General features: G+C 38.0%; 1 protein-coding gene across 1 annotated transcript; it reads right to left on the reverse strand.

The window, feature by feature from the left end:
* Positions 1-780: 780 nt before the first annotated feature.
* Positions 781-3,767, reverse strand: lrrc3b (leucine rich repeat containing 3B). The gene has a single exon (XM_053613457.1). It carries the CDS (start codon positions 2,490-2,492, stop codon positions 1,707-1,709), a length of 786 nt encoding a protein of 261 aa, XP_053469432.1. The 5' UTR covers positions 2,493-3,767; the 3' UTR covers positions 781-1,706.
* Between the last annotated feature and the right edge of the window lie 23,684 nt (positions 3,768-27,451).

Here is a 27,451-nt window from a genome sequence, read left to right on the forward strand (position 1 = left end):
CAAACCACTTGGTTTTGGTAGCAATAAATTCATTTCCTTAAATGTAGCAACAATTTCTTCATCCTGCCATTGATTTTAACGTCACTACACGTGAAACACAGCAACCAAAGCGTATGCATTAGGAAAAAGCTACATGTATTCCAATCTGATGGATCTCATTCATGTTGCATAGCCACATTAATGTTTATGTATTAAGATCTAGGACTTCAAACGAATGTGACTTAGGTCTGATTTTTTAAAAATCATATTTTAATATCAATCAAATCTGGATCACATGAAAGCAGAAAATCGGGTTTGTATCACTTCAACCTGGTAATGTGAATGTAGAATAAATTGACAAAAGATGTACCACCAAAACAGCAAGGAAAGGTACAGTTTAGTATGCTTATTTTCTGAGAGTGTAGAAGGGAGGGAACTGAATTGTGAAGTTTTTTTTTTTATTCATCCTCATCACCTTCCATCTATACCTGTAATCTCAGTATTGTTTCATTTGTTGCTTCCTGTTTTCCTGGACCATTGAGGTGGCAGTGAGTACGGCCCATCAGGAGACTGACAGCTGCAATTAGCTGTTCACATTTGTCTGGTTAAATTACTATATGCACATGATGATGTTACAGAGACTGACCACACTTCCCTCATTGTTCCTCTTATGACATCCCATAATTAATATGCAGGTCTCAACTCCGGAAACGGGGGAAGCAATATGGAAATTGGTGTCTCAGCCGGAGGTTTCGTTTTTGCATTTCATTTCACGGAAACACATTACTCATTCCAGCCGCTTTGTTCGTAATATTGATGGCTAATATGAAGTTGATGATGGTTGTTGTATACATGAGGGATATTAGAGACACCAATAACGAGCCTGACTGCCAGCCTGTGAAGACCCAAGACAAAAAATATTGACTCTCTCTGGAGCACAAAGAAATCAACATTGACACTCTAGGATTACACTGTTCAACAAGCACAGATTAACAACAGTGAGGTAATGGAGATTACGTAAACATGACCTTTTTCAGAAGGTTGGAAGAAACGTCCAATTTCAGTTTTCCGAAGCACTGTGCCCTTTCTTCTTTGATTATCAATTAGCTAATAAAGTCTATGGAGTTTAAAGGGACTCAAATGTTTTTCATGCTTTTTTTTAAAACACCACATTCTGAACAATATCATGTATATCCATCTGTTAGAAGAGGCCACTTAATAAGTTTCCTATTAAACTTCAAAACAAAACACTTTTGGGGTTTTAAAAGTCATCTCGACATTTAAACCTGAGATCGGAATACCAAAATACCTGTACTGGTCATAAAGGTGTTTAACAACTGTTTATAGATGTGGGTAGATTATTAAATGGACAATTGGTTGCATTTTACCAGCTGGAACATAAAACCACACGTTCCAATGTCTGAAGCAGGACATTTACACCATCTCCTCTTTAAAGAGTTAGTGATTATTTTACTAATGCCACTTTTGAAGTTAAAATCTCTTGTGGACACAGGAAGAGTTAGGAAAAGTATTACAAATCTGACCTAAATACTTTGTAACAGTAATGCACAACTGGAAAAAGAGAAGACACATGTTAAGTATTGGACTACATCTATGGTTGGTGTCTTAGCTTGAATAGGATTGAATTGCTCTCCGGAATCAGAAATTTCGCCCCTATTTTTTTCTCCACCCGCTTAGTCAAGGCCTTATTGGCGTAAACAATGACGTCACATCACGGTGCTGATGTCCTCTGGTTCGTCTGGCTTCCTGGGTTTGCTCGGTAGAGACTTGAGGTACTCCAGGTGGCGCCGTGCATCCTCCTGGTTCTGCCTGACGTAGTAGACGACATAGGAGATGACCATGGCGAACCAGCCGAACATGGTCACCAGCATGGCGTAGTCGGTGGTGCGCCTGGCCAGGTTGCACAAATCGGCATCCACTGCCAAGAACGGACGTCCCTCCTGGTCCCTCAGCTCAGAGCTGCGGCACAGGACACGTGCTGCTGCTTCATGATTGTGCGCCATGCCACCAAGTGCCTGTTGCAATGCACAGTCGCAGTGCCATGGGTTGTCATGGACCAGCACACGCGCCTTCAGCCGTGCGAATGCATCCTTGTGCACGCTCACTATGCGATTGTGTGACAAGTCAAGAAGCTCCAGCGAGGCCTCCAGGCCAACAAATGCACTCTCGCCTAGCGTCTCCACTGAATTATGGGACAGGTTCAGCCTGCGTAACATCCTGAGGTCCTGGAAGGCGCGCTCAGGAACAGCATGGATTTGGTTGCGATCCAGTTGGAGGAGCACCGTGTCTGTAGGCAGGTCCGAGGGGATCTCCTTGAGTTCCGCCAGGCTGCAGGTTACGTTGAGGCCATAGGGCGGGTACTCAGCCCGCTGACACACGCACCCTTTGGGGCACATGCTGGCTGATGGGAAGCAGAGGGCCATGAGCACCAGGCTCTGCAGCAGGAGGCACATGGGGATGGAGCGCGAGAGCCACAGGTCCAGCGGAGTCATGCTGGACGCACGTCAGCATAATCCCGCCGCTGCCAGCTAGCCGGACCAATCATTCCAGCCCCATAGCGGCCCAAGTGGTCACGCCGAGCCACGGCACTCTCATGCTCCACTCAGGCCTGTGTGCGAAAGAAAGTACACTTCAGCATATATGCATTGAAAGTGATATGAAGTTTCAAGGAGCGTTCATCAGTTACTTTGCATTCACACTGGCAGCAATTTTTTTTAGCTGTATGTTAATTGCTGGTAGCAGTTTCTATCTTGACGTATGGCTGGTCGTTATAGTTTTCCTGCTGATCCTGGCTAGTGTAATATGGCCACGCAAACTACATATCTAGCTACAGATCATATGCAACACCACCCATTTAACCACAAATCAGATATGTTTATGCAAAGAAATTAGATATTTGTCCAATTTCACCTCAAATCAGATGTATTGAAAGGAAATGTATACAATACATGTAGCGAAACACCATCCACTAGTGGCAGTATATTTCTTTGCAATCACTCCTGGCTGGAAGCAGCAAAAAACAAAAGAAAACAAAAACATCAACAACAACAAAATGGTGGTGTTATTCTATTTTAGGTCAGATTTTTAGGTTCAGGAGCTAAAACTTAACATAACGATGGTGAGACAAAAAAACCCAAAAACATCTTTCACAGTATGGGGAAAAATGGCGCACCACCGTCCCTCACTTCCATGTCTCATTTGCGTACACTCTGCATAAACATTTCTGTTGCTAGCCCTGCCCAGTTTATATCGTCAATACTCACTCTGCCTCCTGTTGCTATAAATTGCCACCTTTCATTGAAAATGAATGACTTCCGTCTGCTTTGTCGTGCTGCATCGCTGCCAGTGTAAATGCAGGGTTATGTGTACAGAGATGGAAAGAAACGTCATTAGACAAAAGAGAAAATGGCCAAAGAATGACAAAGAAGTGTCAAGACCTAAAAAAAAAACATCTATTATCTCAGCCAAGTATGACTTTTTAATATTCAACCGTCACCCAGAACAGATTTATCACATCTCTGTACGATTGCATCAGCCTGTAATGACAGATTCATGTTTGCTGCTGGAGAAGTGATATGAATATGGTTGAGTCAAAAAAAAAAACAACAACAACTTGGGTGACAGGTGTGAGCACAGAAGTGTTTCCTTGCTCACTGGAGACAAGATACACAGACATACACATCCTCTCACATAGAAACAGGAGTCCTAATGCAGCCTGAGCACAACGAAGAAAACAGCTACACGCGAATCTGTTAATTTGATTATTACTGCATGCTAATTTCCTGTGCCTGCAGAAGCTTTTCATTTTCAAACTGTATAGACATTTTTAATCTTACACAGTGACTTACGTTGAGAAAAACGAGCATACTTAATTAGTGCTGAATAGTGTTATTGTTTCATTGTTGTTGTTACTGAATTAATACTAAGCTACACTTGGTACAGTATATACTGCAGTCACATTTTACATATACTAAGTATACTTACATGTGCTTTTTAAGCCAACGTTATTACATAGATGTGAAGCTACAGTATGTAAAAACGTAAGTGTGAGAAAACAATATACGTCCTATGTATAGTTCAAGAGTAGTAGAATTCTACTTTTATATTATACAAAAACTCTGCTTCATTTAATTCAATTTTAGTTTAATTATATATCACTTTTAACAACAGACATTGTCAAAAAGCAGCTTTACAGAAATAAATAGTTGAATTCTCTCCTGTCTTGAATATTCTTGCTGAATTTGCTGTTTGAATTTTCGAATCCATTTGGTCAGAAGTGAATAATTTTCTATAACAGCAGCTCTGACAGTAATTCTGGCTGTAAGGCAAATCAGGTGTATATTCAATTCAATTCAATTTTATTTGTATAGCGCTTTTTACAATAGACATTGTCTCAAAGCAGCTTTACAGAAATATCAACATGGTATACAGATATTAAAGGTGCGAATTTATCCCAACTGAGCAAGCCACTGAGTGGCGACGGTGGCGAGGAAAAACTCCCTAAGATGTTTTAAGAGGAAGAAACCTTGAGAGGACCTTGAGTATATTAATATAATGCACTTGATCTAATACGTTATTGCTTCAATCGTAGCTGTAATAACAAACAGATTTAAAAATGTGTCATTATTTAACAAAGAAAAACATGTAATAATCGATATGGTGATTTTTTTCTGTAAGGATTTGTTTATATAACGTTTATGGAAGAGTCTCTTGTGTCAATGCGTTGTAATCATCAGGAAGTTTTCCACCACTGGGAAGTCTTTAGGACAGAGGATTTTGTACTTTGTACTTTCTCTGTAACATGACAACCTGATATTTTTTTTCTCTAATTAACCTCAAGAGAGAGAGAATTAAGAAAGGTGATGGAAGTACTGTTTACAGGTGTTATAAATGATAACAGGCACCATCTTGTTTTTACGTTAAATGTAAATATAACAGATTTACATGTATAATATATCGGTGATAAATGTCTTTTTTTTTTTAAATCGCAAAAAAAAAAAAAAAACGTGCTCAAACTACTGTGGTAAACAAGAAAAAACACTTCAGAATGTCCTTTTATAGGAAAATCACACCTACGCACAATTATTTTTCAACCCCTTACAAAATATATAAGGTTATTTTTACAAGGCTTACCTCTTTTAAAGTTTTAAGTGGATAAATGTTTGAACTTTAAGCAACATTAAAAACCACACAACTAACCTTACTTAATTAACTAATTGAATCAATACTTTTTGGAACACACACGTCCTGAATTTAAAGAAGAATTAAATAAAATGGAAGAAATGTTGAGTAAAACTCGCTTAAAAGTGTAGTTTGTAACGTTATGAAATGTTTCTAGCCCAAAATTCATCATATGATTTCAAATATACTACAGAAAACAGCTTCTTTATACAAATATTTCTGTCCCTGAAATTAGCGCCACCTCCAGACAGAACATAGCTCGGAAAAAGAGACTCATGAGGCATACGCAGCTTGGACTGAAGGGCTGGAGGAATGAAGAAGGCCTGGTGATGTTTTCATTACATCTGCAACTCAGCTTAGAGAAGAATATTTTTAAGAAATACTTGCAAACATTGAAGATTTTCAGTCTATTCTAAGTCTTGGTGTATTACAATAAATAAAGTAGTGTTGCCACTTTCTGTAATGCTCAATTCAACCCTAAAGACCTAGTGCTCAACTTTATCTGTCTGGAGTCACCAGTGTGTAGGTGTGTGTTTCTGGCAGGGTTGTATTTGTTTGGATCAAGGCGAGTCATCTACAGTCGACTGATCCAAACCGACACACTGGCGCCTGCTTGAAATCAGATGCTGGTGTGTGGAGATGCACCATATAAAATCGATTCCTGTTTTAAAATAACTTCCCTCTAAGTGCACTCAGAAGTCCAAAAATAATATCATGTATATTAAAATAAGCACATTATATCCAAGTCTTACCCCATCTACCCTGAAGTTGCCTTTCGTTTGGAAACCAAGAGTCTGAAACATTGTGAAGCGCATTAGACTAAACTGCCGTCAGACAGTTGTTAAGAGCAGCAGCCCATTACATGGTTTGCTGTTTCCTTCAACGCAGTGCACATAATTTGCATAAGTTAATAATTATAAATTTGTGATAACGATGATAACGAAGCTGGTTTTAGGAAATGGAAAAGAGCATGTTATTATTCCACCAACATAATGATAATGAGCTACAATTTTTATCACACAATTAAAATCTTTCGAATTGCCTTTGGTAAGACCCAGTACATAATTGAAAAGATAAGATAATAAAGAAATAACACTGAGATGAGATCACTGGTTGCTGTGTTTAGGCCTGGTACAGTAATATAACTGTCAAATCACAATTATTTGAGATGACTAGAGTTATTTGTGTTGATTAATGATTTGATTCCACAATCATATGCATCAGAAAGCAGAATTTCTGCATCATCATATTTGAATAATCATTCTCAATCGAAAGCTATGGTTTATGAACGTTAGATTTATGAAACTTGTTATTCAAACTATGTTTTGCAAAACACACAAATAATTATTAGAATATTTATAATATTTTATTTAGTTTATTTAATGCATAAATACAATATTGAAACTATTCACATAGTTTTTACTCTAGTGCTTATTCACCTCATCACTTCAGTAATAGGTTTTATATGTTTAATTTATTATTTGATGTCATTTTTGATTTTTTACAGTCTAAAAGGTATTTACTTAATTTACTTTACTTTTGATCAGTGCTGATAAATGGCTGAAAGTGCAACATTACACTATTGTTTATTACACTACTTGTATGTTTATATTATAAAGATCAACAGAAAAGAAAAGTAGGAGCTAAATTTTCATAAACATGGAACGCCTAACTATATTATGCTCATAAGAGAGAGAAATGTCTAACACATGTTCATGAAAAGGAATCCTTATCCAAACCTGTGTCTCATATATGTAAAGAATATATTTTGTTTGCTCTGAGTTGTATTCAAATACTGAACTTGTGTCAGGATGACCTTCATTATTACAAAGATAAGCAGTATTACTTATACTGCAAACCTTACAGGAAAGAAAATTATTAAACCTAAAATAATATTTCTAACTTACGGCCAAACTGGGTGTCCATTAAAATAAAACATCTGTTGGTTCCGGCTTTATTTCCACACTTGAGAAACCTAAAATTGCCTATCTGTGCTTGTGTGAGTGTGTATATATTACATGTGTCTGTTAGACACAATCTGTGAGTGTGTATGTGTGAGAGTGTGTGTCTGTTGGAGGTCCCCGTGGGCCAGCTCGGCCCCAGTCCCAGGCCAATATGGTGTTATTTGTTCAGCTGGTACCCTGTTTTAGCAGACACGCAGCCTGCTGTGACTTCTAGTTGGATGTGGTTTTGGAGTGTTCTTGCCTAGTAGCAACATTTAAAACCTTAATATGCAAATAGTAGAAAATAAAATAAAAAATATTTTTTTAAAAACTTAAGTTATTAAATTGTGAAAGCATTTCATTGCCAGTGTGGTCGTTCACACAGAAATATTGCCTCATACTCTTATAGTTACACATTAAGTCCCTAATGCACTGTACAATGAACTGTAAAATGGGTTATAATAAACCCCAACTTGATGATGCGTTGAAATCTTGTTACAAAGCAGCATTTGTTTAATGCAAAGCTTTTTCAACTAAACTAAATCTGTTATTTTTTCGGGAAACGATTTGTTTAGAAATGATTTTATTTCATGAATATCAAGAAACTAGTCATGAGGCACAGTGTGGCTCCAACTCATTAACCAGCACGAGATGGGGCTGACACTGTTGTATTAAAAGACACAGGAGGTGAAAAACATGACACCCCTGCTACACTGGGTGATTGTGGGTATGGTGTCATCAGTCTGAAATGATACATAGCCAATGCAGTAGAATGGCACGTTTCTGCAACTGATTCTGGATCAGTGTGAATAATAAAAATAGATCTGATATAAAATCACTAGGCGTTTCACCTGATCGTGACCTTCCCATGGGCACAAACAGCTGCCTTTTTTCAGGGACAATACAATTTTTTTTTCTTTTTCTGTTAACACACCTGATTTTTTTTTTTTTTTCAGGGACGATACAATTTATTTATTTATTTTTCTGCTAAGACACCTGATTGATCTGTGATGTAGAAGTGTTTCTTTTTCAGTTTCTCTTGTGTTGATGTACGTCAAGATGATCACATAATCAAGGCCATTTTATTCTAACTCTAAATAAAGACAAAATTAACCTGTCATTTTTGCAGCACGGAAATCATAATCACTTCCAAACGAAATTGCACCAGAAAGCAGAGAGGCATGAATTACTAACTAATTACACAGAGTGAGAAAGAATGTATATGCTTAGTATAAAAATAAACCGACTCTCATGGCTTTTGTGGACCAAAGCAAGCTGAATGGTATCTGGTAATCATTTGTCCTACATAATCAATCAGGGTTAATTCTGACATCTAATTTGGATTCAGTTTTTGTCTTAGTCTTTTGACAGAAATACATAATAGCCAATCACATTTAGCTGGCTATTAGCAATTTTTCTCTGTTTGAGAAAAAGCAAGCGAAAATGTTTATCATATTTTTCCCTCCGAATTTTCCTCAGTATTATCTCTCATGTAGGCTTTACATATCTTATTTACTTTCAAACACTTTCTACTACAGTACATATAACTACAAACTTACAAGTACAATTCTTGTAATAAACCTACAGTATATGCAAAACTGTTGAAACAGTTGATTTAATCGGTTTCTGACATTTCTGTCTCGATTTATTCATTACATTTCACCAAGAGCAAATTTTAATTTATATTCAGATTTTTGGGAAAAAAAAACAAAACTACCTTTTTCATCATAGTTTTTCATCATCGTTTCAATCATCTATACATGATACAATCAAAAAATTGTTTAAAAATAAACAACAGAACAGAATACAACTGAATACAACAGAATTAGGTATTTACAGGTCTACTCTAGCTTTTAACCCCCAAACCATCACTTTCACACTCTCCGTTAATTACCAATTATTTAATAATGCATCAGTTCTCTACTGCGCCTCAGTAGATTGTTATTGATTCGTGTAACATGTTCTGCCTTTTTACTAAAACGAATAGTGAAGTAAAAAATGCAAAGTAATCCTTCCTCACACATAGGATTATTCTGAGGCCACTGAATGTCATGTTTTTTTTTTGTTTGTTTGATTTTGGGGGTTATTTTTATTTTATTGTTTATTGGTATGTTATTTTTACATTTTAGATTAACACTTATGTATAATTGAACATTTAACATATTCCTTTGACACATTTAACCCTCCAGTGAACTGTAGATGGTTGTGCAGTTCCACTACTCACTCTTAAAACATTATACCTAAACATTTTGCATTTTTTCCCCCTTATACAGATACTTAATACTTAGATTGAAAATGTAAAGGTTAAGTGAAAAACACCATTTATACTAATGTTGCACATTTTCACACATGTTAAATGTTCTAATCGGGGTGGGGTAAGCGTAACCCTAAATGTGAACTTATCTCAGTGGTTTATCTAAGATCTCCAAATCCTGTTGGATGTGTGATGCCCTAAGAGGTGCAGAGAAGCATTATAACCTGAGTAGAGCACTTGGATAAGAGAGATAAATAAAACAGACTAATGACGTTCAAGTGATTTGTTTTCCTAGTACAGCCCAGATGAGCACACATACTGATTTGGCTGGGTTGAACTGGATTTTGGTAATCATCATCATCATCATCATCACCATCATCTTCAACATTCCTCATATGATATCACAGCCCTAGCGCACATCAATAACGCGATTTCATTGTACTCAGTGTATTATTGTGAAATGCATGCTAGATACAGAAATATGCATGTAAAATCTCCATGCATTGCAATAAGACACATGCACACAATGCACAGACAGACATCTGAGCAACAGGCGACATGCGTTTCCTCACCTGCGATAAAACAGCAATCGGTCGCCGCGTGCATTCCGCTGACATATTTAGGAGAATGATGTGCAAAAAAAAAAGAGGTCCTTAAGGGAAGCACGGTTGTATCCTGATCTGAGAGAGAAGGCCCGCTGCTTATTCACATATTTGAATGTGTTTGTTGACGCTCACGCACGGCGTCGCCGGGGAGAGAAAAGGGAGGGGCGCCCCTGCTACGAGCGGCGCGCGCTTAAACGAACCGACGGGCGCGTGCGTTGCCCGACTCACTCTTGTCTCGACACCCTCTAACGTGTGTGTGTGTGTGTGTGTGTGTGTGTGTGTGTAGGTGTGTAGGTTCACGCCCAAGACAGAGTGCAAGGGTCCATGCGATTCATGGTCCTCACCAGGGTTCCAGGAAAAAAAAAAAACACACTGATAATCGCGCAGACATCTTCAGAGCTCGCGCATCCCGTCTGATCGAGGTGTCAGCGCATGTGCCCAGATCATGAAGTCACATGACATCTCAGTGGTTTTGACATTCTGACTTCTGCACGTTTTTTTTTTTTCTAGACTGATCTACACCGGTTAGGCAAGCTTTGGCTTTCTGGACAAGAATTTTTTTTTTTTTTTTTCAACTAATAAAAAAATATTGGCACCCTTTATGATAAGCAAAAATGAGCAACACATGCAACGAGCACGATTTTAATCTTAATATATTAACGGTATTTTTTTTCAAGCAAAAAAATGTTATTTTCTGTAAAACACTGGTTTCAGAAGGATTTGGCTATATGGCTATAAAAATTAAAACCTTTCCTGAATAGAGCACCAGCACTAAGTCTCTCCTCGTAATGTACAACAAGGTTGGAGATCCTGGACATTCTTCCATGCAGAATATTTCAAGCTCCTTTATATTGCTATGTAATTCAAACCACGTGTTTTTATTATGGTTTAAATCCATCTAGCCATACATTTTCCATATTGCTTATCCTACACAGGGTCATGGGGAAGCCTGGAGACTTTTGGAAATGCATGTTATACACATCAACACATCACAATTTTGGACTCTGGGAGGAAACCAGAGTACCCGGAGGTAACCCTTGAAGCACAGGGAGAACATGCAAACTCCGCACTCACAGAGCAGGGGCGAGATTGTGAGGTGTGAGGTAAACGTGCTAACCAATTAGCCACCGTGCCCCCCTTGGTTTAAATCTGATGACTATATGATGATAGTCATGATAGCGTAAACACTTTTGTTGGGTTCATTTTAGAATCTTGTTGAAAGACTTGTCTATAGGGACATGAAGGGTAGGGTTACTGTCTCAGAGCTTCAGGGTCCCAAGTTCAATCTTAAGCTTGGTTTACTATCTGTGTGGAGTTATGCATGTTCTCCATGTGTCTGTTTTCTCCAGTTTCCTCCCACCTCCCAAAAACATGCCTGTGTGTGTGTGTGTGTGTGTGTGTGTGTGTGTGTGTGTGTGATCCCATCTGGGGTGAATTCCTGCCTCATGGTCAGTGTTACCTGGATAGCCTCCAGTTCAACTGTCATCCAGAACAGGATAAAGTACTTACTTATGATGAATGAATGAATATATAAAATACGGCAATAGGCCACTATGGAACAATAAGCTAGTATGTCCACAAAAGACAAAAATGGACTAGCAAATGATTGCCGAAAATGACAGTAGCTTCAGTAGATTAACAAATCTTAATGCTAGCTGACATTAGCTTGCTTTCTTTCTCATACTGACCACTTCTGATCTCATTACGTTGAGCTTTTTTTCCCTATTGCTGCAGCTTTTTCTTTTTTTATGAGCTCCGCTCTCATAATTGCAAGGGAAAAAAATTCTGTAATATTAATAATTTTGTATATTTTATTAGATAATCAAATTAAATGCTAAATTAAAAACCCTAGGCCCTAGGCTGAAGCCTATACTGCCATTCTGTTAGTCTGGTCATACTGTTAGTCTGGCCACCACAAACCAAATCTTTGATTGTGGTATTATCTGACTCAAAAAATTAAGTAAATTTTCCGTTTTGAAGCTGTAATCTTGTTTTCTTCCCTTTACCCATTCTTTCTGGGTCCAATTGTTTTTTGTTTTTTTTGCATTTCTTCTACAATTATAAACTTCGGACAGTATTAATTTGGTCCTACAGTATTTGAGCTTAAAGGTATATAAATGGTCATGTATGTATTCAAGCTATTTCCTGACTTGCACAGGTCATCACCATGGTGATGGATGACAAAAGGCTTTTTTATGAACAACCTGAAGACTAAGAGATATAATTTTTTAAAATGCTTTATACATAGTGTGTATAATCATTTAGGGTGAATATTTTAATCATTATGTATATACTTGCCCACTTCTCTTGAATGGTCCCAAAAGAGTCCCTGACTCTTGTTTATTGGTTGATCTCTTGGATAAAACTTCCTTCCTAGTGCTATTTTTATAAGCTATAGTGTAATCAAACACTACCTACTCTCCCCATTTGAAGAAAGTGCTACGTTAGTATGTTTAATTACATAACTGTTTGTATTACAAATCCCAATGAAGACATTTTAAACCCCTTCCACTGTGCAGGTCTAGACTGACAAAAGCAGAAGCTTACTCCCGGTATGTGCATATGAGAATGGGGAAAAAATGTTGGATGCTTTCTGTTGCCATTGAAACAAGAAAGATCACCATGGATGACCCATGTGGTCCAATCAAGCATCTTTACAAGAACACAATTACATTTGTCCTTCAGCAGAATTCCACTGAGAACGACAGCCTACTCATAACAATGGTCACATAACAGCCTTGTAGGCTAGTTAGAGTTAAGACTCGTTATGACAGATGCCATCCATCACCATTAAATCGACTTTGGTTGCCAATGTTCACAGTAATGAATGGGACACAGGGCACAGCAGTGTAACAATCACTGAAAGCCATGTCATGACTCTCCAACAATCTCTCAACAATTCCTCAACAACACCACAACAATTCATCTTTATTATTTAAACGACTATTAAATATTAAGCTAATTTAGTGGCGATTTTTCAATTTAAGTCATTTCTTGAAGAAAAAAAAATGGATACATGAGGCATTTAAATGTAGTTAATAAGCTACATGTTTACATCTAACTGGAGTATAATAAAATACACCATCATGGGATCATTATAACCAATACATCAGTGTTTTGTCAGTAATTCTTTTGTGAGTAATAAGTATACAGTATCTACAGAGTAGAGATAAAATATACACATTTGAAAATAACACTCTATGAACATTTATTTCTTTATTCACCTGCAAAGTGTCAGGATTTGAAAGGAATTACTGCACATGAAGCATCATCCAAGAATATGCAGTGGCTAATTGTTTGGGAACTGAAGTATATACAGTATTTAAAGGTGGTGTCAGTAATTATTTTTGATCAGAACCGTTTTTGTAATATATGCTTGGGAAAATATTTCTCTTTTGCATGTATCTCAAGCAGAAGTAAAGTAATAGCATTTTAAATCATGGTTACCCCCAAAAGACCAAAGTAAAAAACATAACACAACATAACATAAAACAAAAAACATTTTATGATTCAATTCCAACTGCAGAACAGGAGCATGACTGACATTTTGACAGCCAGAATTTGATTGTAAACTCAAATAATTGCACTTATATCCATTTCACTATGGCATGTAGTGAAATGCGTGATATTCAGTGTATGAGGAAATCACACCTACCTAGCAAGGTTTTAAACATCTTTTAGGTTTTAGACTGTTTTTAACCACTGTGTTTGATAAGCTGGCTCATTACCCAACATGAACTTTGCAGCAAGATAGCACAGACTAGTCATACAATGTATTTTCCCAGAACACCACACATATCTGGTGACGTTTATACCACTAGGATCTAATCAATTAGCACAAGTAGGCATCTATACCGTTCATCTATCCATCCATCAATCCATCCATCCATTTTCCATACTGCTGATCCTACACAGTTTCGTGGAGGAACCTGGAACCTATCCAATGAAACTCCGGGCACGAGCCAGAGGACACCCTAGATGGGGTGCCAACCCATTCAAACACCCATTCCCACACCCATTCACACACTACAGATAATTTGTAAATGCCACTCAGCCTACAATGCATGTCTTTGGACTGGGGAGGAAACTGGAGTACCCAGAGAAAACCCTGGAAGCATGGGGAGAACATGCAAACTTGGGATTCGTACTCCCAACCCCGAAGGTGTGAAAATGTGCTAACCACTAAGCCACCATGCCCCCCTGCTGACTATATCTTTACTGATCGTATGTTATACTTTAATGATAATAAGTTGTTGTATCATTGAGAGGTCAAAATGTAGCTTCTTATTTAGAGCTGCCTTGTTAATTATTTGAATTATAATAAGCCTATTATAAGTAAATGGCACACTTATATAGTGCTTTTATTCAAATCGCTTTACACTGTGTCTCATTCACCCATACACACACCAATAGTAGCAGAGCTGCCATGCAAGTCGCTAACTTGCCACCGGGAGCAACTTGGGGTTCAGTGTCTTGCCCAAGGACACTTTGGTACGTGGAGTCATGTGTGCCAGGAATCGGACCGCCAACCCTACGATCAGTGGACAACCTGCTCTACCACCTGAGCCATAGCCACCCCGGTTTTATAACCAGTGGTTGACCTGTTCAAGAAATTCAAGGTGGTATTGGGTTCGAATGATGGTGGTTATCTAAATTGTGGATTACGCATCGATTTATGCATCATGTGTTTACTTTGTTTTTTCTGAAGGTTGAAACTGCAGCATGCTACACTGTTATACACCACACTGCATTACCAACCAAAAGCATGGATTTTTTTACCAGAGTCTCATAAGTTTCTTTATACTTAAACCTATTACACTGGAAGGAAACATCTTTGGGCTCATGTATATATAAAAAAGCATGATGTAAAAAGGCAACAGCTTCGAATTTTTGTGAAGTTTGTAGTGAATTAAGTGCTCATTGGATCGGAAACAGCGCATCCAATCTGGCAAACACATTTTCTACAAAAGAAGCTCCGTTTAAGCTGTGCACATGCTTTACACTAATCCTAACGTTATTGGTTTGACATAAAGAAATTCTGATGCGTCTATGACTACATGGTGTTTAGATCTCAAATATGGATTTACTTAAAAATAATGGTAACAGTTATATTGCATAAATCCATTAATGCAAAGAGTATGGATAATGTCACATTTACAAAGCAGTGCATTTTATTCAGGATATGGCATTTCCTTGTGTCCCCTTGAATCAAGCTCTGATTATAAGTAAGAGCATGACACACTGTTTGTGGAGATTCCTGCAAATCTCCAAAACCCATGAAATTCCAAATCACATGAGCATTGGTCCTGGCCAGACAAATATGGTACTTGATCTATTAGTATGAGCCAGTTCAGGTTCTATATAAATATGACTAACTAGAGCAAAGCTAACAGCTGGTATTTCAACCACACAACTGGTACTCCATTCCTCCTCTTTCTGACCACTTCTCGCTAACCTGACTCGAAAATTTGACATGTGGAGCTACTGCTCACATTTTCAATATTATTGATTTCACAGACACCAAAGGGAATCTACAGTCCTGTGTTTGTGTCTGTGGACTTGCCTTGACTCCAGTCAATATGTTTTTCCACTGGCATACAGGTCTCACTGCCGCACTGCATGGAGGCTTGGTTCAATAATCAATATTAACTGTATAATATTGCTGATTATACCACAGCACTGTTGATTTCTCCAGGCTGATTGCACAGATGGTGTTGATTAATTTTCTATAACAGCAGCTCTGATAGTCACATGTTTATATCAGCGTGCTTGCTCTAATGTTGTTGTTTCTATGGTAACACCTTACTATGGCATGGTAGATGCTCTGTACAAACACATGAAAAATGAAATGTTTGTTTGGCATTTTTTGGAAGGAGTCTCCAGTTTCAGCGCTTTGTAATAATATGAAATATGTTTGTATTTTTGTATTAAAGAGAAAGCTTGAAGAGGTCACCCTGATGGGTCAGAGATGTTTTGGGGGCACAAGGGGGATGTACACAATATTAGGCAGGTGGTTTTAATGTTATGGTTGATCGGTGTAGTTGCAATAAAGGAAGTAAATAACTTGTTTTGAAGACTTTCCACAGTGTTAAACAAAACTATAAATTGATAAAAGTAACTTCAGTACTTGGTATACTTTATTTTAATAAAAAATATTGTTACGGTTTTGAAATGGCTATGGTATAAGGGGAATTAAACTCTTGCTCTGGACAGGCTGTTACTGGTAATTAATCAACTTCGGGTGGTAACAGTGGTGTCTTATTCTGTACATAACAGACAATACATTCACAGCTTAACATTATATGAGCAGATTGCTACAGCTTTATAAATTATAATCTCTCTGCAGTCAAATGGCTGTGTTGTCAAGAGTACCTTGAAACATGAACATGAGTGGGTGGTGAAAATTTTGGATTGCAAGAGTCAGGAAGTGTTATATTCACCTAGGTTATTTATTCACGCTTTACATTTAATCATATGTTTGCATGCAGTGTGTAAACGTTGCCTCTTTGAATCAACATTCCTGAGGATATGATGGATGTGGAGCTTGTTCTGAACTCAAGACATGTTTCCTCTACTAATCAAAATAGCTCTGCGAGAGCATGCATGTGATGACAGAAACAGCTTTGATGATTAGGCCAGTACTAGCCTGTTATTTTCCTTCCAGTTCCTCTCATCCACCTCACATACAGTACACCTAACACACACAAATACACACACACACACACACACACACACACACACACACACACACACACACACACATGGAATCGTTACAGGCTGGATGACTATAGACTATACTAAAGTAAATGACTGTAAGGCTCCAAACACCATAAAGCTCATTATTCATCATATACTAATAAGACATTACAGTATACTGCAACAATTATATTGCACATAAGGACATAGTATTTCATCATACTGTCATGATTTGACATTGTTAATTTGTCAAATGGATTTAGTGCCGCCCTTAATGCAATTCTTACACTTTTAAATATTTTTCAGTGTCATTTGGCTTCTACAGAAAAAGCAAAGTTTACTCTGGCTTGCAAAAATATTTCAACATGTATAGATACTGATAGAATTGAGTTTTCTGCAAAATCTCAGCCAAATAATTAATTTTAGTTCATATGAATGATGAAGCGGATTGGGTTTGTATATAATTAGCTGTATAGAAATGCCACAGCAAATACAACATACTGGCACAGTGACTCTCATTAGAAACCTTAATTCTATTCTATTCATATGCTTCTCCAGCAGTACTCCCAAACTGTACGTTGTTATAGTCAACATAAAATAGTAATAGTAATAGTAGACAGCAGCAGTACTAGACGCAGCTTCAGACATATTTATCACTTCTGTTTGAGACTGGAGGACATTTATCTTACTCTACATCCTGCTGTAAGTTTTATTAAGTGTTCCACCTGTTTTTAAATACTTGTCAAGGCCAAGAAACTCATTTTGAACAAATTTAAAGACAGCATCCTATGCATTCATGTATTTAATTTTCTATAACAGCAAATCACGGGTTTACAGTGCATCCGGAAAGTATGTGCTTTTTTGTTTTTCATTTTTAATAAATTTGCAAAGATTTCAAACAAACGTCTTTCACGTTGTCATTATGGGGTACTGTTTGTAGAATTTTGAGGAAAATAATGAATTGAATCCATTTTGGAATAAGGCTGTAACATAACAAATGTGGAAAAAGTGAAGCACTGTGAATACTTTCCGGATGCACTGTATTGATAATATAAAAAATGAAATATCATAATATATAAGTAGCATTAAGTTCTCACTCTCCCTGAAGGTGGTTAGTAAACTGTGACATGAGTCACACAGACAAAGGACACTTATACAGCCCCAGCACCTAATTTGATAGTTATTGATCACACTGGACCTCTTGGTTTCATGTCGTAACAATAAGCAATCAATACATGCAGCCGTGAGACAAAAATCCAGAGCTGTTATCTCTCTGAGAGCTTTGCACCACTGATGAGTCACCTCCCACCACCTGTTATTTGAAGCTTAGCATATTTTTTTAATTGCTTTTAGAAGAAAGAGATTTCCTGACAGGTGATGGACAATGTCGTGAATGAAGTCTGCAGAATAGTAATTGAATAGGCATTGGTCCTTTATCTCCAGGTTCAGTGTTTAAATACTGTCTCATCATCAGTGGGAAATTATTATGTTGCATCAGTAAAAATGATCTCCTCATGGTCATCCTTAGCACCATTAAATAAGCTTTTCCAACACACTTGAGAGCCCACATACAGAAGCTACTGAATGACCTCCAGGCAGAAGTAGGTGCTTATCTGCTTGGCTGAGGTCACCAGAGGCTAATTCTGATTGCGCTAACCCAGACCTGTCTGTCTTTGATATGATTTTGTAATAATGTTCTTGAGTCCTTAAGTGCGCTGCTGCAGCTGTGCCACCGCTTTCATCCTCACAGCCTCTTATTAAATTTGACATCCTCACGAGTAGCAGAAGCTGGACCCAGACCTTCCTACACGCCTTCGATTCTGTCTGAAGCTCACAGTCATGGCTGGACTCAGATGTATAGAGACGAACGGCACAGGGAAACTGAGACCACACACTGAGTAAAGTGAAATAATGCACCTGATGAAGGTAGGACAAAATAACAGATATGAAGGGATACAGAATTTGAGCTTCTATTGAGTTCAGAAGTTCGCACTGTAATTTGTCAGTTAATATATATATATATATATATATATATTATTAATTAAAGCCAAGCTTTTTATGGCTCCCTGGAACACACCCCAGCCTCTGGAGGGTTGCATGACTCAGTGCCAGTCCCAAGCCCGTAAAATGGGGGGGGTTGCGTCAGGAAGGGTATCCGGTGTAAAACGTGTGCCATAATCAACATCTGGACGGTTGATGCGCTGTGGCGACCCAGAAAAAGGGGAGGAGCTGAAAGAAGAAAAAAAAGCCATGATTTTCATCAGTTCATTGCAGGTCACATTTTACCTATTTATTGTTACATTTAATGAAACAAGTTAATTCCTGTTATAACCTACAGTACATAGGTTACATACTACATACCTGCTTGGGGCAGCTGTGGCTCAGGTGGTAGAGCGGGTTGTCCACTAATTGTAGGGTTGGCGGTTTGATTCCCGGCCCACATGACTCCACCTGCCAAAGTGTCCTTGGGCAAGACACTGAACCCCAAGTTGCTCCTGATGGCAAGCTAGAACCTTGCATGGCAGCTCTGCTACCAATGGTGTGTGTGTGAATGGGTGAATGAGAACCAGTGTTAAAAAAAAAAGTGCTATATAAGTGCAGACCATTTACCATTGCCATTTACATGATAGCAGCTATAAAAAGTTTTTCCCTCACCAGCCTCTCTTGTTTCTCTCTCAAAGCTTGGCATATTACTGAGAAACCACAAAGAGCAAATCCCTCTGTCCTGAAGACTTGTATCTGAACAATGAAAGCTACAGTTTTACCTCTGCTACAAAGCACTGACCCTACAGCCTCCATACAAATTGCTAAACATCTCCTCATATAAAACATCATATATCATCAATTACACACATTTTAAAGCATTATGTCCAGCATCCACCATACAATTCCTTGTTTAAGTTGTTGCTATAGAAACAGTAACATATTAGAAGTTACTTTAATATAAACAAGTGCTTTAATATAAACCAGCTACCTTGCAGCTCACCAACTGTTGGAGAAAATTAATTAACACCTTCTGACCAGTCAGATTTGAGAATTGTGCTGTGATATAAAAAAAAGAATAATTAAGAAGTATTAGAGGTTGATTTAGAGAAAGAGATGAAAATGTTACTGGAAGATGGTAACAATGGTGCATTTTCTGATCTGATTTTGGCTCTGAGATAAGATTGAATCCTTATATCTGGCTATTTTCACTGACCAGTTTGGAAATCCAATCCAATCCTGCAGCCAAAATCCTATCAGATAAATTCTGAACATCCTACGGTTTATAGAGGAATGGATACAGTTCAAATCAACGCATTATGTTATTTCATCAAAATGATTCAGATATAAACTGATCAAGAAAGCAAGATTTAACCAGACATAAGAACAGCAGAGAGAAAGTGGAAGAAATCACAACTCAACACAGATCTTGCCTCTTACCATGCTCCCTCTGGATCCCTCTGACAACAGCAACTACTGACTGGTATCACTTCTCTCTTTTCTTTCTAAAATCCTTGAATGCACTGTCTACAATCAACTGTCTCTCTACCTCTCACAGAACAACCTCCAAGATCCTAACCAGTCTGGCTTCAAAGTGGCACATTCCACCGAAACTGAGAAGCTAAATGCTGCTAGATCAGTCAAACTGTCATCAGTCTTCATCCTCCTTGACCTTTCAGCAACATTTGATACAGTTTGACACAGTCAACCACAAGACTCTCTTTTCCACCCTCATGAGTCTCGGAATTCATGGTGCACGTAGAATGCCTGTGGTTTGCTTCCTACCTGGAAGGTCACTCAAACCATGTGATGTGGAGGGGATCCACATCTGCTCCCTGCAGGCTCTCCACTGGTGTCCCACAAGGCTCAGTACTTGGTCCTCTTCTATTCTCATATTCCATTCAACCTCTGCAATTGATCCAGAACGCAGCTGCATGACTTGTTTTCAACCTTCCTAACGTCTCCCACACCACCCCATTGCTAAGCTCCCTCCACTGGCTTCTTGTAGCTGCCCGCATCAGATTTAAAACTCTGATGCTTGCCTACAAAGCCAAAAATGGACCAGCACCTACTTACCTCAAATCACTTATCACACCCCGCACTGCACCACACTCCCTCCGAACCTTTAGCATCTCTCAGGGTACAAGGAAGGCATGCATCAAGACTCTTCTCTGTTCTGGCACCTAGGTGGTGGAATGAACTTTCTCTAGATGTTCAAACAGCTGAGTCACTGGCAGTCTTCAAACCACGTCAAAAGACCTACCTCTTCCTAAAGTACTTAAATTAGCACTTTTCATTAAAAAAAAATGTCTGTGTTCTTACTATATTACCCCCCAATAGAGTTTTAAGAGTGATGGTATTCTTAGCCCAAGACCTAGTGAACCAATATCTGGATGTATTTACTGATAGAAGCTTCAAAGCACTTCTGTAAGTCGCTCTGGATAAGGGCATCTGCCAAATGCCATAAATGTAAATGTAAACCTAAGGATCCAGCGCCAGATATAGACTTAGATTCCTTACTGTTATATACTGTAGGTGTATGAAACTCTGATGCTACATTAGCTGCTGTTGTTAGCTTCTACAACACATCAAGACCTCTGTCAAATTAGAAGGGGGAGATGTGCTCCTAAGCCAATGACAATTTTACTAAGCAATTTGTGCAACTCTGTAGACACTTTGAATTCAATTTTAAATGGAGCAATCTATAAAGTCGCTCTAAACACAGATCAATGCTGATGATGTCTATGTTCCCAGTGTGGCATCTAGCTTTCTTATCTATGCTTGTAACAGCATACAAATTTGTTTCACTGTAAATATTCATGAAGCGAATAATGGAATAATAAACTGGTATTTCAATAGGATAACTTAGATCCATGAAAATAGGGTTATGGAAATATGCGTAATTTCCATCTTAGCAGGTCACTAGCATTTTATTATATGAAAGATGTCATAGGTGACATGGTGGTACAGCGGGTAGTGTCCCTGGTGTCCTGGGTCCCTGGCTCGATGCTGAACTGGCATTTAGGTTCATTTGGCTATGCAAAGTTCCTAATGAATGTGTTAACACGTGTACATGGTAGGCTACAATGGACTGGCGTCCGATCCAGGCTGTATTCCCACCTCACACCCAATGTTCCCAGGATGGTTAAAAAAGAATATGCCATTTAATTATAATAATGCTGTAGTAATGAAATACAAATTTTAAGACTCTGGAATACTTTAGCTGCTAATGAAAATGAAGCTGTTACTTGTTGTTATTTGATGCTGTTACTTGATGCTGAATCTTTATTTTCCATTTCCATCTTTACAGCAGGAGTTATTTTGTAAGGGGACAGAACTCTTTATGGAGTGCTATTATAATAAATAACCAACAATAGGGAGGTGTGATACCTCCTGCTCCTCCTGATGTGAAGCAGAGTTAATGTTACCACCCCAAAGTTGACTATTTTCCAATAACTGTACATCTCAAAGTATTTTATTAATCTTTTACCACAATTTGCCAACAATGGTGAAAAATTGTGAAACACATTCCTTTTAACTATAATAATGCTGTATTAATTACATAAATACATATTTTAAGACAGGTCTAGATAATATGATAATTCTGCGGTTTCTTGAATATTTATTTTCAGACATATGACACTGGAGGCATTTTGGCACACCATTTGTAACAAACTAGCGTTCTTTAAAATATTTTATCAAATATGTGCGCACATACAGTATATACACTGTATAATCCTTGCTTTTTTTTATTGGCAGCATTTTTGTGGAGGTTGCACTTGCCCATTCTTCCCCATGTTTCTTTTTATAGACCAATTCTCCTCTTATAGGTTATTCTTCATTTGTATCCCATGACTTATTCATAAAATATGTGAAGACTCCTCACAGAGCTGGGCACTGGCTGTGGAGCTTCTGCTGCCTGCACCATTGTTTACATATACTATGAAAATCCCAGCTCCCTCCCTGTAGGCAGCCAGGAAATAGAATTTCCTTGAAACAGCTTTTTTTCTCCGAATTATGCAGCATTTTCAGCCTGTCAAAGCCCCAATAGTATTTAACCCAATTGCCAAATAAAGTAATTATCCGCAATTGTATTAAAGCAAGGCATTAGGAATGACTTCTGGAAAGCACCCAGCAGCCATTGGGGCCTCCTACACAAGCATCAGGCTGTTTATCTGATTATAGATGACAATTACAGGCAACAAGAGCATCTTTTCTTGTCCTTTATGCTAGCTGATGGCTACTAGACTAGTTCCCGGCAGGTTTACTTATGAAACTCTGTTCTCCTACCTACTTTTCATGAGCTTGTACTAAACCTACCTTACTTTATTTAAATATGTGGCAGCAGAACATGGTGAGGCATTTCTCAAATTTACAGCGTTTTAATCATCTGAATTTGTCATGATTATCATTGAGGCTCAATGTGTGCTTTGCTTAATATTTGAAAAGGTCTATGATATGATTTAACCTTACATGATCTATGTATTATTATGTTAAAGGTGTTTGATAGTAATATGGCAGGTGAAAATAGCCCATCACATTTACACTGTCACCACAGAAGGGCTATTTTCTTCAGTCTTATGATTGCCCGGCTACAGAGACCCATCAAAAAGCAATAACTGCAGCCTGAAGACAATTTGCTGTCAGTCATCAGACAATAACAAATGACCACATTAGAGCAAGCTACCTAATTTTCCTGTGCTTGCCTGTTAGAAGGAGATTATGAATAGCAAGCAAACTCAAATCTTTACAGCAGGAGTTATTTTGTAAGAAAAATTTTTTTTGTTTTATTCAAATAATCAGCAGCATGGTTGTGTGATGTGACCCAATGCAAAGAGGAGTTACCCTTCTGACATTGACTATTTTCCAATAACAGCAGGTCTTTGTGTTTACTTTGTGATAGTTTGGCATCCCAACCAGTGTGTATTCCTGCTTGTGCCCAGTGTTCCTGGGATGCGCTCTGGATCCACCTGGATAAAGTGTTTACCGAAGATGAATGACTCAATCAATCAATCAAAATGGTGAAATCAGGTGAAAAGTTTGCATCTTCATTTTTCGTAAGCTCACGTTCTGCTTTTATACCTCACTTCAAACTTGTTTTGCATCCTCTCAATTGTAGCATATATTTTCATTGGACAAGACCAACACGAGTGATATCTAGTCAATCGGAAGCCTTTGTCCTATTTAAATACAGCTATTTTCCATAAGACCTGGATAGTTTTTATTCATTTTAAAGAGGGCAGATTTTTGCTGGTGTTTTGAAGTTAGTACTTAGTGTGGAGTCAGTCAAGTTTAAAAAGATGCAGATATTTTTGCTGCTTTGCCAAATACTCACTCTCACTAACTGCATTGAACTACTTTGGTCTTTTTAACTGTGATTCATTCTCTGAACAACTGCTGGTTCTTACTTTCATTCCTCTCATAATGCTTTCAATAGAACAATATTCTGCAATTACTGTACCTAAATGTTTTCCAAAAGGTATTTACCTTTTCTAAAGACTACCTGCTGTTAGCTTTGATCTGTCATGTAATTCTATAGTTCATGTCAGCATGAGGCTGGTCATGTGATTACAGATGGAAATTACATTGAGTGAGAGTGTCTTGTTTTATACTTTCATTACCTCAGCAGGAGCATTAAACATAGCCTTGAATGATAAGAAAATGTAAACAGCCCTCCAGTATGTTATGAATGACAACATGCAGACCATAGACCTCCTGCTGTTTGTGCTTAGCAGGAAATTGCTTCACATGCTCACAGAGTGCTTGAACTTGGCCAGTATAATCCAGCACCGAATGAAATGGCCTCAGAGGAAGTCACGACTGGCTGTTGGCGTTATTGTTTGCTAGCAGAGGACAGCTTCACAGTGTGGAAAGTGCAATGTTACAGCTGTTGTGCAACATCCAAACTTTCCTCTGGGAGAGCATGTCCACGGTCTAAGATTAATGTCTAACACTTTACAATACTCTTCAACGTCTCACAGGTAATTATGCAGGGACTAAGCAGGAAAAAAGAAATAGTTCTATATTAACATCTACTTCAATACTATTAACAACTAATGAATACTGGTTAATTCATTAGTAAGTGCTAATAAAGTAAAGGCCTTGTATTTCATTAAGAAGTAAGCAATAATTACTGAGTCTTATATATCACATTCATATCAAAAATGAATATGCACCCTACCACTATGCACCAGGAAGCACTCTCTATTGGTACCTGCATTTGTATCTATTGTGAGTATTATCCGTTGCTTCCAAAAGATTTATTGCTATTTGTTTATGTAGCGCCCCTTTGGTGTATTACATTTTACTTGGGGAGCTATCCTTAGTTCTTTTCCATGTATAAACAGAATTACCAACCACTTACTCGTAATCAAACCAATGCTTAAATCATTAACCTTTTTTACTAATATCGACAAAGTATTCAACATAAAATTCAGTCATCAAACAGTCAGCTTCCGTTTTAATTGTCCCAGTTTAAACAGAAAACCCACATTACCCTATAAACAAACAAAATAATAGTACCAAGTTCCCCGTTGCAGGCCTAAATGTAGCTGGCATGCGTAGAAGCCTCAAACAAAATGGCTGCTTCACCACGAGGGCAAGAACAATAAAATGGTACCTTGATCAACAATGGGGTCACAGTCACGCAGGGTCGTTGCAAGATAGGAAGAAGAGAAGATTCACACACAGGTAGTCATCCATGAAATCCACAGCTCCTTTCTCCGTGACAAACACAGTCTCTGCTCCTCCAGTCGAATGTTCGCTAACTTATTAGCAAAGTCCACGTGTGCTACATTTACATCAATAGTTTGTACATGGATTTATCCATGCACTTGAGAGTGTTACAAATACAGTGCATTTTGGACACTTGAGGACATACTGAGAGTCACACAAAAACCCACAAGAATCAGAAAAGCCACAACTGACCTTATGATTCCTCTCTTGACATTTAATCTATAATTACAAAATCAACAACAGATATGACACATACAACGGACAGATTTACAAACCAGATTCAGCAAACTCTGATCTGCAGCGTTTAACACATGACTTTCCCTCAGAAAACACAACAAAGTGACACCTTCAGTGTTCAGCTCAGTGTGCCCTGACTTCATTAGAGTCAGCTCGGATCAGGCTCCTGTCTGATGGAGATTAACGCACAGACGTAATTGGGTGATGTTTACGAAGCCGGGGACTTCACAAAGTACTTTCAGCTTTCCTAGTGGTCGATAGCATTTCATCTGAACCCTCTAATGACAAAACTGAATGTTTGCCATGGAGGAAAGGTCAAGAACGTGAGCACTTTGTGTCAGCTGAACCTTCCAATCTACAGCAGCCTTAAGTCAGAGAGAGGGCAATCAGTCCCAAGCTGGGATTCTTCTGCAATACATGATGCTGAAAATGGAATGTAGTGTCACTAATAGTAGCTGGATATGAGTAGATGACGATCCTGTAATTTACAATTGGAGTCACAGTTTGAAATGTTCAATTAGTCTTTTATATAAAAGAAAAAGCAGTCTAGATTCGATGCAGTTGATTTCCTGACAAAAGTAATCAGAAATGAATTCAATACTGATCTGGTGGTTTTGTGTTCACAAATTCAGCCACTTTCATAAAGTGTACACATGTATTCTTAAGTGACTTTTGTGAATAATTTACATATTCATACATTCTACATCTGACTATAAAGTACAGATTTAATCTACAAAGTTTACTTAGTTGCAACTCATCAATGTTGATAGCTAATTTGGATTTCGTTTTAGTCTTAGCTTTTTTTGTTGTTGTTGACAATGATAAATAAAAGTATCAGTCATATTTTAATCATTTGCATATTGTTAGTTTTAGAGTAGATTTAGCTAATGAGAACATAGCTTACTTCAGCTAAATCATTTAGATAAATGCATGTGATTGGATAAGATGCAACAGACAGTCTGCTACAGAAGCTGTGCTGGTTCATGCTTGGAACACTAAAGTTGCTGAATTATGGGCAATTTTATTACGTTTATCAGTTTCGTTTCAGTTATTTGTACAAGTACTGTGAGACTATTTCGGATCCTCCACAAGTTTCTGTATTTTTTTCTATTGTAAAGGTTTACAGCTGCATTCACAATCTTGCCTCGTTTAATAACCCTTTGTCCGTACACTCGAGGCAAGACAGAGCGCAGAACTGAAGGAGAGAGCAAGAGCAAAAGACACACTGAATGTGTGCATATGTATGTGTCGTGTGTGAGACTGAGAGTAATTTCTAATTTTAGAGCTGGTGATAAACCTTGCTACCCAGTGGGACAGGATGTGTTGCCATGGTGAGGATAACTCAGCTTGAACGTTTCCTAATTGGTAAAGATGACGTGGTACATATAGAATTGTAAAAATAATGGTTTCTAGCAACAGGGGGGATAGCTAGCATACTAATTTCATAGCCCAGATTGATTAGCTACCAGTGTTTCTCACAAATGCCATTACATTGCCCTGTAAGTAGCCTAAAGCACTTTTCACAAATTATTCTTATCTAGGCAGGTATCAGAAATCTTACTATACAGAAAACAAAACTAAAGTTTATTGTTAATTCTTGAAAATGCTGTGCTGAGAATGGAGCACCACCAAATTATCAAATTATGGTCTGACATGGTCCATTTCCTCTAATTCACATGGTAGAAGAGAGTTGTGCTCGCTCAAGTTAGACTGTTAAATTCTATTGAACTAATTGATTTCACAGCTATCTCTCTGTCTGTGTTCATGTGTTGTCCTCCTTTTCTCTCATGCTACTCCTCACAAATTACTGTACCCCA

The sequence above is a fragment of the Ictalurus furcatus genome, chromosome 24, assembly GCF_023375685.1.
Source record: "Ictalurus furcatus strain D&B chromosome 24, Billie_1.0, whole genome shotgun sequence".
NCBI classification, from domain to species: domain Eukaryota; kingdom Metazoa; phylum Chordata; class Actinopteri; order Siluriformes; family Ictaluridae; genus Ictalurus; species Ictalurus furcatus.